Source organism: Kryptolebias marmoratus, linkage group LG9 (genome assembly GCF_001649575.2).
Source record: "Kryptolebias marmoratus isolate JLee-2015 linkage group LG9, ASM164957v2, whole genome shotgun sequence".
Taxonomy (NCBI): domain Eukaryota; kingdom Metazoa; phylum Chordata; class Actinopteri; order Cyprinodontiformes; family Rivulidae; genus Kryptolebias; species Kryptolebias marmoratus.
In genome coordinates, this window is record NC_051438.1 from 20658605 (window position 1) to 20675437 (window position 16833).

The 16833-nt window shown below is 38.5% G+C and overlaps 1 protein-coding gene across 1 annotated transcript; it reads right to left on the reverse strand.

Annotated features, from left to right (window-relative positions):
* Positions 1-324: 324 nt before the first annotated feature.
* gdpd2 (glycerophosphodiester phosphodiesterase domain containing 2) lies at positions 325-15087 on the reverse strand. Its single transcript, XM_017407998.3, has 16 exons — positions 14932-15087; positions 10505-10722; positions 9700-9803; positions 9460-9553; positions 8683-8742; positions 7938-8036; positions 7761-7851; positions 6224-6369; positions 5693-5775; positions 5015-5180; positions 4726-4929; positions 4486-4634; positions 2351-2498; positions 2145-2227; positions 2012-2040; positions 325-1615 (listed from the first exon to the last, which is right to left on the reverse strand). The coding sequence occupies exons 2-16, from the start codon at positions 10589-10591 to the stop codon at positions 1554-1556; spliced, it is 1605 nt and encodes a 534-aa protein (XP_017263487.1). The 5' UTR covers positions 10592-10722; positions 14932-15087; the 3' UTR covers positions 325-1553.
* Positions 15088-16833: the final 1746 nt, after the last annotated feature.

Consider the following 16833-nt stretch of genomic DNA (forward strand, 5'->3'; position numbering starts at 1 on the left):
GGTTTATTTGCAATCTTTTTTTTATTTTTAGAAGCTCAAATTTATTTTTTATACTATTAAGCGGCATTAAATTACAATAAGTGTCTGTGCACTGTGAACATTTTGCATATTAAATAATAGCAGGGTTATATAAATAATGAGCTATTCTTCTGAGAATAAAACAGACTGATGTATTTACTGGAATATACTATAATAAATTGGATTTTCAAAACAGTTAAGTGTAATTACTGCACAGTTTTTCATTACTTATGCATTTACAAAGTGCAATAATCACGTGTATGCAAAAATAACTTGTTTTAAATAAGTACACTGTAAAACACAATAGCAAATTTATAAAACTTTATTTTTTATTACATTGTAAGACGTTAGGTTGCAAACAAGTATAAATCTACATTGTCATCTCATGATTTAAGATTGTTATATATAAACTGAAACAAACGGCAACATAGAGTGAGGAGGTGAACTGGGCTTTTTTTTTTTAATTAACTGGTTTTCATTTTGCTGTAACACATATTTTCTACTCTGCTTTAATAATAAATGAGTGGTTTGAATGACCATTTCCTTAATAAAACAGGGTTATAAAGTTTGATTTGAATGACTTTGTTAGAGCAGTTTTATTGGCTTTTAAAATCTCAGCCTAAAGAAACAACACTTTCTACATGTTGGTGGAGATTCTCAGTCATCCAGGCCATGGTAAATTCAAAAAAGTTAAAAAACAAAAACAACTGGACTACAGAATAGAAGTCCAGTTGTTTTTGTTTTTTAACTTTTTTGAAAACACATTCTATAGTTTTGGCTTGATAACTATATACGTTTCCCATTTATGCTGGTGCAGACAGACTGTGCTGGCTGTGAAAAAGTAATTACATTATTTTATTTATGTGAAACTTGGTTACAGAAATTTGAAATCCCATACCTGCACCAACATCTTCAAGAGGTTTAACAGTGACTTCAAAACAGAGGCTCCTGCTCATCATATGTGGAGTTTATGTAAAAACAGAAATGAACTACCATATATGTCAAACTTACACTTTTCTGATGGAGTATTTTCTTTTTTGTTAGGGTTAGGGTTATAAATTAAGAAAAATTCCAGTTTCCTTCCTCCTCTGAGACAACAGATGGCAGCAGAGAGTTACACACATAAACACAAGACAGCATATTTAAAAAAATTTAGTACTTTTTGGGTCATATGGCTCAAGTTAGACATGTTTTGTCTGAGATGATGAAAAAAAAATGAAGTTTTCTTTAACTCCACAATGCAATTCAAGTTCTGGGAGAGAGTAGTGCAGATTTCCAGTGCATGTGTTAAACAGTCAGAAACTCAAAAGCATTGTGTGTTTTTAACTACAACGGATGAACAGACATGAAAAATATACAGCTATGTAACCAAAATACAAAACTATGTAAAAAAAGAAAACAACATTCTTGGTTTCACAGCTTTATAACAAATTTATGGCAGGAAGACTTATTTTTTCCCTGATAAAGCTGCAGTCGGTGCTGGTGGTGCAGAAAAACAAAGGACCGATTTGAGTCTGAAAATTCTGCTGCTGAACTCAAGCTTCATTCTGCATAAGAGAGCTCATTTCTCTCCACACGGACGTGTTGTTTTGAGTCTCTGTCACAAGTTAAAAGAGAGAGAAGTCACTTATTTTTTTGATGATTTACTTGTTAATGACAAAATAAACGCAATTTGATTTACAAGGCAGTCAATAATGTCATATTAAAGCCAAAAATAAGTTTAAAACTTATTTTATTGGCTAGAAATTAAACAAGTTTACTTTATTTCCTTAAAAAAAAAAGAAGTTAATTTGCTGCTGTTTTCAAAGTTTTACTGCTCATACAATTTTTAAGCACATTGCATAATAAAACTAGTTCAAATGTTAATGGAAGCTCCTGCAGTAAAGTAACAGCACTTAATTTGTTTGGAAAATAGTCTGCATATTAATTCAATAATTGAAGAGATTGTTAGGATTAAATGACACACTGGAAATGTAAATTCACTTTTCCGTACCTGGTCTGTAACAGGAACAGGGCACTTTCCTGGCAGAAAACATTGAAAAAGATGAATCAGTTCACCTTCCATTGTCAACATTCATATTAAAAAAAAAGCAAACATTTGTGGAGAAAGCATCTGCTTAACTTACCACTGAAGAAAATAGAGACACATCATTAACAAAATGGATGAAATATCCACTAAAATCCATTTTGTTCTGTAATCAGAAGGTGCCTAAAAAATACACAATCATGCACACGGAGTCAAAGTGTGTCTCACATGTTGCAAATCCTGCAGGCTTGGTAAACGAAACTAACAGAGCGAACAATCAGCTATGCAGGCGTGCATATCGCTCACCATGATCCAGTTAGGCTGCTTCATGTCCTTCAGGAGGTGACAGTTGTTGGTGGTGACAGAGCTGGCCCCTGCACACCACAGCAAAGAGAACAGCCACCTCTCATTCACCGTCCAAAGGTTCACTGAAATGTTCCTGTCCCGAAGTTCCCTGTCGGGTTAAAAAGCCCTTCGTGAGAAACTGAAGCAAATTGCAGGGCATTTTTACATCAGGAGCAGCAAACCAACGCAAGGTCATAAAAATGTTCTTTTTTTCTCCATGTGGATGTATAGGTTTGTACTTGTGAGCTGCGAGATTAAAACCAGCTCTTTAATGTTGCATATTTGTGTCTTGAGCTGGTTTTTTGTTCGGTGACAGCACTTATTATCCAGCTGTTGCCATGAGGAGGAGTGTTTGGTCTGCAGCAAAGTGTGGGTGGGTGGGATGTGTCACACTAACATCTACATATGAATGCCAGAACCGAAGGGTTTCCAGCAGAACGTTGCATTTTAACTAGATGATCAGTTTTAAAATCTACATGTTGTGTTGTTGTAGCTACTTGCAAATAACTGCTGTTTCAGTGCCTTTAGGTTTTGCTCTTTAAAAAACACCTTTAAATTACATTTTTGCTTTATATAAAGCTGAGATGACAGCCTGTGTGCAGATATGCAGAAAATGTGTGTAACTTTGATAGTGGTCTTCAACAGCATTCCTGTTTTTTTTTAAAGAATATCAGTTCTGCCTTGAATTTAATGCAAAGCAGAACTAATATTCTGCCTTGCAGAGCTTGTGCTCACCGAAAAGAGTAATAAATGTTTGAAATACTTTAAAACTGTTTGGTTATTTGGTTTATTTATATTTCTTTGAGATTGAACAACAAATAAATTACAAAAAAACCAAAAAAACAATCAGCATCGGCTGTTAATATTATAACACAACATCAGGTTTTGGTTCTGAATTTTACACTTGGTTCATCACCATTTTTGTTTTTTTATCTTTGACCAACATATTTTGTTTCCAAACTGTCAATGTTGTTAATTAGCCAAAGTCAGAAGCTGGTTGTTGGGATGCAAGGAAAAAAAATAAATAAATAAGAACAACCTATTTCAATTCTGCTAAAAGTTCCCAGAAGTCTTCTGTGATTTAATAATAATAAATAAAAAGTTTTTGATTTGGTTTTAAAATATTTCTATGAGCAGATTTCTCAGAAGACTAACCAGTACTCAACACAATTGTTCGATTTGTGTGCTTCAGCTCTTCCATCATCGCTGGGGAACTGACTGACTGTACCTCCCATCTCTTTCATTTTCTCCACTGAAGTCACAACCACTTTACCTCCGAACGCCACTGCATATTAAGGCGACTACACCTGTTTCTTGCGAAACTGCTCAGAAAGAGGCGTGGGAGACGTCAGCAGACTGGGATGGTGCCAGAACACAGTACATATCATCTAATATTTCCTAAAATGATCACAGTATATGCAAAATGTTTATCATAATATACAATTTTCCTTAGTTTAAAACTTTGTCATTCATGCCAAAGTTTTAAACTATTATCGTATCTTATGTATATTCAGTGATTACTTCCTGAAAGTTGCACTGAAGTTTGTCAAGTGGTGCACGAGACATTTTGCCAGCAGACAAAGAAAGTGTTGACACCGGCTTGCACCTTTTCCATAACACCGTGGGCAAAAAGCAGTGAACAAAGGCACCCTGCATATTTGGAGCTTCATGACTTCTCACCAGCCACGCAAGTGTAAACAGTGTCAGTCAGAAGTTTTGATGTGCAGAGGTATGTGTACAACCTGTTTAAGAACATAATGTCTATGTTGTTACTGTACAGCAACTTTGCCATAAAGTCCGTGAAGCGTTCCTAATGCAACACCTTGCGGCCTACTTGAAACATGTTGCAACATTGATTTTCATTCCTCAGTTAAGTGTTTTATTGCTGGTCTGCCCATCCATTCAACACCACCCTTGGATTGGGACATTAGTAGAGTCTGAGCTCCCCGGAGGACGATCTCACGTCTAAATAAAGTACCTGCACTGTGTCTGGGCATGCTGCACATGCTGCTACTACTATGCAACTGTGCGTACCCTGTGGCAACAACACCATTCAGATTATCTGGCTGCATTTTATTGCTGCTGTTCTTCTTTACCTTATTTTTTCTGCATTCAGGTCACTGTATTGCATGTTTAGGTGGTGTCCTCCTTCTTCCTCCATTTCGCTTTCATTTTTGTAAACCTGGATGAAACCCGAAGCTTTTTGCTTTACATAGCTTCTGTCCTCTGGAGGTAACCAGTAAACCTATGAAAAGAAAAGAATGGTTTAAATTGTTTTTGAATGCAATATCTCCATTAGAATCATTTACATTTATCACAAGAAAGACTGGACTTACCAGGTGATGATCAATTTTAGATTCTAAGATGGTTTGAACTACGATTTTTGAATAATTGCCCCCCGAACTATACAAGTCAAAAATCACTGAGATAGAGCGATTTTGAGCGAGCTGAAGGAGCTGAAGCAGTGAGGGTACGGTCTGATTCCTGGCTGTTTCCTTCTCCTCCTCTGACAGCAGGTGCACTGTATGAAAAGGATCTGTCTGGACAATCAGATTGTTTTTTTTGTTGAGCATGTAGCTTGTTTCCAACTTTTGAAAATTTTATGTAAATAGGCGCAGAGCTCACCTCTAGGAACCATTCACCTGCATTCAGGCTCTGCAGAAAGTCAAAAGTCACAGAACTGCTTTGGTTGGGGGAAGAGCTGTTGTTGGACAACTTCTTTCTTATATTTGTTGTTCTGTCCAAAAACCCATTACCCTGGTCGTGCATCAAGAAGGCAGTTCTGTCTTTACTAAAGTAAAGAATATATATTTAAAAAAAAAGTTGTAGTCAAACCTTGTATTTAACATTATACACCATATTGTGAGATGCAATGCTCAGGGTATGTATTGTGAATGACTCTCAGCTACTACCACATGAAATTTGAGCTCAGTCTCTATAAAACTGACTGAGGTGTAGCCATTTTTGTTGTTGTTGGCTAATGCTGATTAGCAGTGGCAGCCAGTTTTAAACAAAGATCTCATGCAATGAACAGTACTTGGAGTATGTGTTGTGAACGACCCTTTCAGGTACTACCACACCAAATTTTAGCACAATATCTGTAAAACTGACTGAATTATATCTGTATAACTGTTTGTGTTTTTTTAAAGGTCAGATGGCTGTGGTGGCCATCTTGAATTGGGTTGGCTCCAAAACTTAATCATCAGTAGGGGTATATCTAATGATATATTTAAAAAAAAAAATCACTTTATTGTGATATTAAATGTTTACAAACCAGCTGAAAGGGAAAAGTTTTCACCGTACCTGACCTGCACGTCTGTCTCAAATGCCATCACTTCACACTCGATGCTCTTTTTGAACGACATCATGGTGTTTTCCGGGGCATGCTGAACATAATGAGAACATACGAGTGAGACACACTTTAATGACCTGAAGCACAGTGAACGTGTTAAATGTCCCTTATATTTGTCCCGGCTTTGGATTACACTCGAGCCGGTATAAACGGTTTGTTTTTGTCTGAACAAAGGACGAACAGACTACCACACAGACTATTATCTGGCTGATCCAAATGATTTTGATTGAGTTTTCTAACCCAGCTGAAAGAACAAAAGCAATACTCATGAAAATGTTTAACTGTCTCATTGTATGACCACTTAATCAAGTTGCTGTTAAATGAATAAACCACAGAACTTAATTAAGATCGCAATGCCTGGTGCATGCAACATGTCACAACCATTGCACCTCTTTCCCAATTTATTCAAGACAATGTGGAATGCACCATGTTTTTTTTTTTTTTCATTTTGAGACCACGGTCAGTTCAGACAAAACGCTCACCATCGGTGCGCCTCTGTGGCCAATGAGTTTCGGTTTTTCCGGTAAATCCTTCACGTCTATCAAGCAAGGTGATTTGATGAACAGAGGACACAGGAAGATGGCAGCTGACACGGCTAGAAACACCGCTGCTATACGGTACTTCGATCCTAAAAAAACAAACAAAGAAAATATATTTTATTTATGTTGGATGAGAAATATGCTGGTGTTAAAGTAGAATAAAAATACTTGAATTCATGCATTTAAAGTCCGTTCTCAAATGTCGTACTTGGACCCTCTCCCCCACTTTTCCTCCACTTTTTTAATCTCTTCATAATTTGGTGCCAAAACAAGTCATTATCAGTTGTTTGAACACTTTTTAATGTGCTTTAAAAGTAACTACGAGCTTAAGATAACCTATTATCTGGTTGATTTGCTTGTGTCAGTCTAGATCATTTTGTTTCACTGTTTGTTGTCACTATTATCTGTTATCTGTGCAACAAGAATCTTCATCTCAGAACTGACCTGTTTATTTCAGACTCTTCTTCTATCAGCTGTTCTTTTTTCAGGAGTCACCACAGTGAGTCATCCTCCTTCATCTAACTCTAAGTCTTCTGCATCCTCTGGTAAAACAACTTAACCTCTGCTCCAATGCTGCGAGCCTTGCCGCCCTTCCACTTGGTCTCTTGCACACATAATACATCTACCTTCCTCCTGTGCATCATGTCAGCCAGCTCTCCGCCTTTACCTGTCATTGTCTCTACATTTAGACTTGCTACCCTCAGTCCTACACTCTTTCCTCTTCTTCCTCTGTCTCCAGCCACGTTTTCCTCCTCGTGGTCTTGGATTAACAGAAGCACAAGATCCACCAGTACCCTCTTTGTCAACAGGTGTCACTTGGATGGACTCGTATATTGGTTTTGGCAAAAGTGTTTTACGCCAGAAGCCCTTCCTGACACAACCCTCACCATTTACTCGGGCTTTGGACCGGCACCAGAGATACACTGGTTTGTGCTCCCTAGTGGCTGGTTTGGAGATTTACAATTCAAGAAGATAAAAACTGAAACCACAAATGTTTAAACAGCACTATGGTCATAAAAAAGAAAAATAAATGGTTTAAAATGGTCAAGTGTAGCTTATACCCAACTGAGATGCCTTTTCACAACCTGGCTGTTCAGATAAGATATACTAAATATACTGATACACGAAGACATTCAGAGGAACAGAAAACATACAATAAAATAATTAAAAAATAAACATCTTCCTGCTAAAGAAGTCATTTTGTGTTTCTATATCACAGAGTTCCCTTTTTTCCTGGTCTGCGTTTTAAATGCTAACTTATGTAGGTTTTAGAATAAATAAAAATAAATCTGCAAGTTTTTAGTCTGGAGAGAACTTGTTTGTCTGGTTCAGGTCAAGTTTTATGAGTAATCGTTTTATAAATCCGTGGGTGAATGACTCGTTCTTGGAACTGTCGTTTTATCAAGACTGCATCCATTCAGAGTTGCCTGTGAATCACGTCTTTGTTTAAATATTAACGAAAAAGCTGCCTGACATGTACCTTTTTTGGCCATGCGGAAGGCGTGGAAGACAAAAGAACTGAGGAGAGTTAAGGCTCCAACGGCACCAAACTGCAAGAAAGGAGCTGTGGCCTGCCGAGAGACAGTAAGACGGTAATATATACATCAGAGTCTGCGAATAAACTTAGTTTACAACATGATCTGTTTTCTCACTGTACCTGGAAGGAGAGAGGAACGATCCGCCATTCTTTTCTCCACATGCAACTGATTCCTGCCACCCCACAGAGAACGATAATCACACCAAAACAGAGAAAGATCTGCCCAGAGAACAAGCAGATTTAGTTATCCGAATAAACATGGGACAGTTCAGGTTCTTTGAAGCAGAGCTCTGTAAACAATTAATACATTTCTTGTTGATATTTCCTCAAACAGCCTCAGTTTGGAGAAAGAGTTTCACTCTGACTGGGTTGATGAGCTAATGGCTAGTCTGAATATGGCTAAGACCAAAGTGGATTGTCACCAACTTAAAAGAACATTAATCTCAATTGTTTCATAGTAATTCATGCAAACTCAATCTTGTAAACCATTACACTGCTTTACAGTTTCACATTACACAAGTTATTTTTTGGCAGAAATATTATATTTCCATCAGAAGCACCCAAGGCTGCAATAAAAGTGTCATAGCTAGTCGCTGCTCCAAGACTGACAGAGATGTATGGGTTTATAAAATAGCGTTTGAATGAACCGCCATGAAATCTTTGGGAATATAGCCATTTTAAAATGGCAGTAAAATCCACTTTGGTCTTGGCCCTACTTGGATTAAGTTTAAGAATCCTTTCAGAAATAAAAGACCAAATTTGAGGCCATCCAAAGATATTAATAGTTCTTAACTTCACACATAACCCCACTGCAAAAGATCAGAACTATCCCTTTAATTATTGAACACATGAATGGTGGTTCTACCTTGTGCAGCCAGTGTAAGACAAGTGGTTCTCTCAAGGCAACTTGGACCAGAGCAAAGAGCTGCAACCGACAGTGAAAATGAGAAAATGTGAACTTGTAAACGGCACAAATTCAGTCTCAAGAGTTAACTCCTTACATCGACAGTTTGGCCATTTTTGAAGTGACATCAGTCAGGAAAAAGAGCCAAAGTCTTCATCAAGGATAAGCTAATGGCTAGCCCAGTGGGGTCCAATCCTGGTCCTGGAGGGCCCAAATCCTGCATGTTTAAGTTGTTTCCCTGCTCTTCAGCGGGTCTTTGTGTTCTGCAGAAGCCTGCTGATCGCTCAGTCATTCAAATCAGGTGTGTCAAAGCAGAGAGACACTGAAAACATGCAGGATAGTGGCCCTCCAGAACCAGGATTGAACAACACGGGACAAGCCAGACAAAAGTGTGAAAGAATGCTACATTTGCATTTGATTGGTAACACAGACGTTGTTCGGTTGAGAAAACAGCAACAAACTAAACAAGTGGTGTCGCGCAAAAGTACAGTGATTTAGCTAATGTAACATTCTTTCACACCAGTATGGCATTTTGGAAATGAGTTGTTTATAAGCCTGAAAAACAACAACAATAGCAACAAGCACTTGTTTGACTTTCCATTAGCTTGGCCTGGAGGAAGACTTCTGCCTTTTTTCCCTCCATACTCTGTGCTCACTTCAAAAATGACCAGAATGCCATTTTATTTAGGGCAGTAATTTATACATTTCTATATCAGTTCAGCATAACAAGCTTCTTACCAGCAGCAGAACACAGTAGCTGGTTAAAACCGCAGAAACGACGATCACCAACATGAACCAGTTCACCCACACTTTCAGATTAGTAAATATCTTCCTGATAACAGAACAGCAGAGGAGAGAATGGGGTCAACAGAATAAATGGCACCAGTAAACACTGAGACAAGAGAAAACAATGGAGGAGAGAGGGGACTCTGGGATGCTGTGATGGATTCGGGGTCGGTCGAGTCGGTGATCACTCACGTGTTAAAGTCGTTTTGGTCGTTGTAAGTAACCAGACAAATGTACATCCAGCAGATGAGAAGAAGGACCACCAGACTGACAAATAAGAACCAACAGCATGCACACTGAAATAAAAACAGTACAGGGAAAAACCTCATTGTTTGCACATTTATATTTAGGTTTGAAGTAAATAAATAGAATGTGTTTTTGTGTGTAAAAATGAAAGAAGTTGAGAGTAATTTTCCTGTGTTGGCAGTGAAACTAATATTTTTACTACTGATTTTACGGCCAGTGCCGTGACAGCTCATCACAAACAAACCCTTCAGGGTTTTTTTTTATTTCTTTAGGTAAACACACCTGCACTTCTAACCATGTTCTGATTTGTGGAATCTTAGACCACCATCCTCCTCCTCCCCTTTTCACAGTTCCTTTTCCAGATAAAAAACCGTCACAAACCTGTCAGAGCCTGCAGGTTTATTTTGTTTTCTTGGCACCTGTTGGAACGTTATTGATATTTTTTTAAGTCTTTATGCATCACTTTGTTCATAATCTCATTTTCTGTATTTTAATGGGATAATAACTTCCTCTCCTGGAGAGAGAGAGCAAAAACGCTTTTCACTTAGTTCTCAGAGCGGAGGATGAATAGGAGAACAGATGGGGATTATTTTGTGATTTGAGTCTTTGTGGAAAGTTTTAACGCAGATTACAGGGATTTGAAAAGTTGTGCTCCGTAGTTTTGCAACAAATGTGAAAGTGCTGAGCATTTTAAGGCAGATTATTAATAAAACGCTGCAGACATAACACTTTTACACACGCAAATACTCACTTTCTTCCCGTTTTCGCTCGGCTTCCTCCAGTGGCAGCTGTAGAATCCTCGACTGCAAACTCTGCAGAAGCTGTCGATTTGCATCATGACGTCTTCTTCTCCCCCTCTCCAGATAAACAAAATGTTGATTCTGTTTTCAGGACACTTGATACTTGTGAGGATGGCACACGAGACGATGCTTTAATTGGACACAGAGAAGAGGCCCGCTCCCTCTAAACCTGTGGGGTATAAAAGGGGGGGGGGAGAAAATCAATGTGAAAGGGGGTTTCTTTGAATGTTAAGGCAAGCCATGCTCAGTACCCCTCTCAAAAGCCCCTGTGTGCAGAGGGTGGGGGCTCCAGTGCTTACAATGACCGATACCATGGGGGTATTCAGAGCCAGGCCGGCCTGGGAGGAAACTCAAGCCTCTGCAGCACAAACAGTGACAGGCACAACCATGCACGGATAGCACACTAATCCCTGTGAGTAAAGAACGACGAGCAAATAAATATAAGAAATCGGTTGAACATGAAATAAAAACTGAGGATTATGGGGGTTTAGGCTGTCAGTCACCTCTGCGTTGACTGTGTCAATTAACAGGATTTCAATCAACATGTTGGGGCTTAACCTTCCTCAGCCATGCCAGGTTTTGGTCTTGGTCACTGGAACAGACATGGGAAACGATACTTGTCGTTTTGTCACTCAAACAGGGCTGAGTAATAAGGGCTTGCAGTTGTGAAAACTGATTATTTATGAGCCATTTTCTCGTCCGACTTGATTTTTCTCTTGGTTTCCTTGTCAGCTCGTTTCGCATGGATTGATTTTCACAGTTGAAGCCCTCGGGGTGCAAACACGGAGTTCAAGGTTGGGCCATGCGGTGTTTGGATAACAGCAACAGTCTTGTTTTAAAAGTATGCTTTCATACACAAATTCAATTTAATCAAGGAGAGAAAGACACCCAGGCGAAATTCTAGTAAAATAAAAAAAACAGTGGAGAACTAATAAAGGCGTGTTTGAACACGTCTACGTGCCTAAGTGAAACAGAACGCCATCTTTCGCTGCTCAAACAAAACATACCAGGGAATTTTAACATGAGCTGCACACTGAGTAATAATAGTAAGTAAATACAACATAAAATGTAAACCGAAAAATCTGTCAGCATGATGACAAGGTGACAAAGACAAGGAAACAAATACTTCGCTGTTGCAATTAAGTGCTTCTTTGTGGTTGACTGGCTTGCAACAGTGTCCCATTTGTGTCCCTTTCTAACACTACAGCAGCTTATTTGTCTGGAATATTTATTTTTTATTGCTGCACTCCACCATCCTGTAACTGCAAAGTGTTGGAAAATGCACATAGAATAGCTGCACAGCTCACAGTGGCATCTGACTCTATTGACCTGTAGAAAATTGTTTATCCAAAGTGGCCCACAATGTCTGACAATGTTACCTGTAATTAGACATAAAATATAGGGTGTATGCTTCTCTGAATGGTCATAATGAGAACTAAATTATCCAATAAAAGCATCCTGTTGACATAGAGATACTCAGAATAAATGTAGTACAGTAAAAAAAAAAAACATAAAACCATCACATTCCTTATCTTAACCTCTCACCATCTCAGACACAGTTAAAAAGATCAATGTTGTTATTGCTAGAAATGTTTTTTTTTTACTCTTTTCCCAACAGTCACTTTCATCTTTGCTTTCTTAAAATACAAATACCTCGAATTTAACGACGGCCGGCCTTGACTGAGCCCTAAAGTCCTGAGCAACTGTTTTGAGTCATCCCTTGTGTCTTTGTATCTTTTCCTTCCAAGAAGCAAGACTTTTTAAAAAATATTTTAAAGTTTTCTTTGCTTTTTTTCCCCCACTAATTTTCCCCCCACTTTTGCCCCTTCTGTCCCTTTGTTAAAATAACTACGAGCAAAACTGATTTTTCCTTTTTTTTCTTTTTTTGTCAGAGACTGACTCTTGAAATAATGATTGCTAATTAATAGAAAGCAGCTTGGAAAAAGGATGTGTCAATTAAGCAGGGTGTGGTCGGGTGAATTAAATATCTAAAAGGCTAAAAACTTATGATGACCTAAGAATCTAGAAATAATTAAATGCTTCATGTTGGAAACCAGACTGTTGACAAAATACGGCTTTTTGAAGCAGTTTTTATTCACGTGTATATAAAAGATGTTGGCTGTAAATGATTAATGTAAAAAGAAGGTATAAGTGTCAGTGTCTTTACTTCATGTTTGTAATTTGATGGAAAGATTTGATTTGAAATTCCTTTGCAACTTAGTGTAATTTTCTCCCATTTAGAGGTTAACAGATAAGGTTTTTTTATGGCTGATGACTGAGATAAAACCCTGATTCGTTATTTTTTTCTTTTAGCCAGCATGATTAGTTGTCAAAAAGAAGAACTTGGACACTTAAAATTGATATATATGGGAGCATTCTCACTTACAAAAAGCTACAGTGAGCTGCTTGTTGCAGCTTATATTCAGGTGAATTTTACTTGGTAAATTGGTTAAAGTTAGTGTCTGAGACTGTTGGAGATTTAAAATTGTGAAAAAATACACAATTCTTTTGTTGCAGTCTTCCTGAATTCTTACTGTCTGTGACTAATGGACCAATGATCATGCAGCCAGTGTTTGAAACTAAGAGTTTACTTTTGTATACAAGGCTTGTAAAATTGTATTCTACTTTGTCTGCATTTTTTTTGTTGCCCCAACTCGGCTCGGCTTAAAACCACCTTTACTCCCACATTTATGATTTACCCTCCTGGAGTACACTTTTGACATGAATGTAGGCATCAGGTTGGGTGGTTGAAGGTCAGACCCAGAATGCAGGCAATGCAAGGAGCTGTAGAAACTAAAATACTTTTATTAAAAGTAAAACAAAAGGCTGACGTGGCAGCAAACTCACAAAAGGTAAACTTCAAAGCAGGACAACCAGACAAGTGAATTACTGCAACAATGCTTCACCAGCATGACCAGAAACTGAACATAAAGGCTGGGCTGACGAGGGAGTGGGACCAGGTGAGCGGCAGGCCGACATGCAAATCACAGAAACGGACGGAGGGAAAAATGGGAATGACACGCTGGAAACTGAAACTAGAAATACGCGAGACTAAATCTAAGTACAGAAACACATGAAGACAGACCTCATGAAACGAATGATGTCACAAGCAGACAGAACTACAGATAGACCAAAGGCCACAAAGAACAGATCACACAGAATCCATGAATCCCACAAACAAAACACACAGGGACTATGAACAGAACTCCAGATACAGATAAACAGATCTACAGAAACCACTATCAAGATTACTGAAAGGACAAATCAAAACCGAACCAGAAAAACCAGCAAGAAATTCAACAAAAATATTCAGATCCTTACAGTATGAGGATTTGTAATTATTATTATTTATCCTCGGTGTAGCTTTTAGACCTGGACATGTTTTTTTTAACCCTTACACTCTGGAGCCAAGCTGGAGATGCCTACAACCTTGTGTCTAAATTTAAAATCTGTCGCACAAATTCTTTGAATATGTCCAAAATTCAAGGCTTCGAGCCTCTGCGAATGTTTCTAGACAATTTCCAGATTCCCCTCATGAATGCAGGTTGCCAGCTTGTCACAACTTCGGGAAAAAACACCTTAAGTACACACGGGCATGCCTGACAGATGATTAATTAAAAGTGTCAAATAGCAGCTGATTAAATCAACCTACCTCTAGCTCAATTAGAAAAAATCCTAGCATCAGTCAAAGCCATCAAGTCCTTTTTATCAATTAAAATTAAATTCTTTTCTATAATAAAACACAGTTTGACACATAAAAAAAAAAACATTTTATCACCAACAAAGTAATTCCCAAAGTGTTATTAGCTGAGAGTTGAAGGATGAGACATCTTTTAGATAGTTTCTTTAATCCTGACTCCTTCTCCTTTGTCTTCACGTCCACTTCCTCCATTTTTTAAAGCTCACAAACAATACAAATATAATGTCAAAGAGACAGGACAGAAGATGAGTGAGGAAATAACCACATTTCAAACATAAACAATCAGAAACTCTAGACACCTGCTAATCAAGATTACAAAAAGTTTAAAAGGATGGCATTAAAGTAATCAATTATCTGATGTTAAAGTCCCCGTTCTCCTGTTGGTTTTATTGATTTCAAAGATTAAAATGCTTCAACAAGGTTGTAAAAAGTGAAACTATGTAATTGGCCAACCTGTTGATGCACAAAGGATTTGGCTCCAGACTGGCAGCTTCAAGCATGAGAACAGGGGGGAAAAGAGGAAGCAGATTTTCCTCTTTGATAATTAAATCCCCTGGAACTCTGAGGCACTAAGCAGGTAAATTATGGCCCATTTGACAGCCTGACTGGATGATCTGAGCTCGGCTCGGAGCTCCGTCGCTCTCTGTCTCAGTTTAGATACAAACCAGAGGAACTCACCGTGAGTCGGGCTCCGTCCGGGTCTCCCTCCTGTTTGCCTCCTCGGCTCACAGTCCTCTCCTTTTCACGCATCTTCTTTTCAAACTTTCTCTGAGTCCGTGAGCTGACTCTCAATGGAGCAAGGAGGGGAGGGAGGTGTGTGTGTGTGTGTGTGTGTGTGAGAGTGAGAGGGCTTCAGCCGGAGGGGGCGGAACCAGAGTCAGCGCAGGTATGAGAGAGAAACTCACCTGAGGGAGCGAGAGTCCTTCTTGATTTATTTTACTGACACCTCAAAGAAGCCTTAAACGAGACCCGACTTTATTTATCAGCATTTCCTGGTTGCTTAAATAGTCTAAAAATATATATAATATATTTTTTAAACAGAATAACTTTTACAGGTAAAATCCTTTGATCTTCAGCTCGATTGAATCACGTTTAAATCAGTTGGATGAGTCAAACAAGCTCGTGCATTTCCAGTAAATGAGGTAATCTGTGTGCAAGACTTAAAAATTTTAAAAAAATTAAAGGTCTAGCATCCCTTGAAGGAATGCATATCGCCCGCCGCCTTTCATTCTAGACTAAGATCATCTTCTGCTGGGAAACGAGGAGCTGCAGCCGATTTGGTCAAACCTTGAAAAATCACGGTCGTTCTCAAGGCGAGATGTCACGCTCGGAGCCTGTGACGAGAACAACTCTCAGCTACTACCACACCGAATATTAGCTCAGCATCAGTGAAAATGTCTGAGTTGTGTTTACTTAGGTTGATTAGCTGCTGTGGCCATCTTGAATGAGGTTGACCCCAAAGGTCAGTCAGGTGTAAGGATACATTACTTTCTGAAAATTTCATTTAAATCCTTAGATGTGTTGTGACTGACGCTCAGCAACAGCCACACCAATTATTAGCACAATATCTGTAAAATTGACTGAATTATAGTCATTGTTGTGTTGCCTTGTTTCGATTAGCTGTGGCGTCCATCTTGAATTGAAGTGACTCCAAATGTTAATCAGTTGTAGAGGTACGTCCAAGGATGACTTTTTACGGGTTTCATTAACACACGACCGCACACATAGGTGGAAGCCATAAAAACATGATCGCCCGCCTTCACCTTTCAGAAGAAGGCGACAAAAATAAACAGAGATAAACTCGTACCTGATATGTGCCGTGATGATGTGGAAGTCGTCTCTCTTCTGCTGATAGGAGCTTCTCTGCTGGAGGGATTTCAGCCAAACCCATTTTGATGGAATTTTGTCTCCACATACACACACACACCGACACACACACACAGAGACAGGTTGAAATGTAGGTTACCATCAAGCCCACATCTGATATCTCATATCTCCACCATCTTCAGTGGGTTAGTGGTAAGACTCGGTGTTCACAAACACAATTTATTTAAAAAAAAATGCATTTATACTTAAGATTTAGTACCTTTATCACCTCGTTTAGTCATTTTATCTGCCTAAGAATATCTGAAAATGTCCCCACTGATATTTAGGTTGATGTCACATACACTGAACATCATCCAACTGCACTTCAGGCTCATAAATAAAAGTGCGAGTGGAATTAATGAATTATTCGTTTCCAGCGTTTTGTCTCAAAGACTGAAATCAGGCAACTCATCTATTCAGTCTCCCAAGTGTTTTTATTTTTATATTTTTTATTCTTTATTTCTGCTTGATTGTTTTTGGTAAATACCCAAAATTAGTCGTAAAATATAATTCTTCTTGTGACTACTCAAAACCTTTTGATTTTTGACTCAAAATCAAAAACCTTAAACTACGACAGTGAGTCTTAACATGTCCGGGCTCATGGGCCAGCATCCAGCTCATATGGATGGAGCAAATCTTGGATGCAAAGGTTTGTGAATGTAACAAAGATTAGAGTTTAAAAACTGGAGCAGAGAGAAGTGGCAGTCACAACAG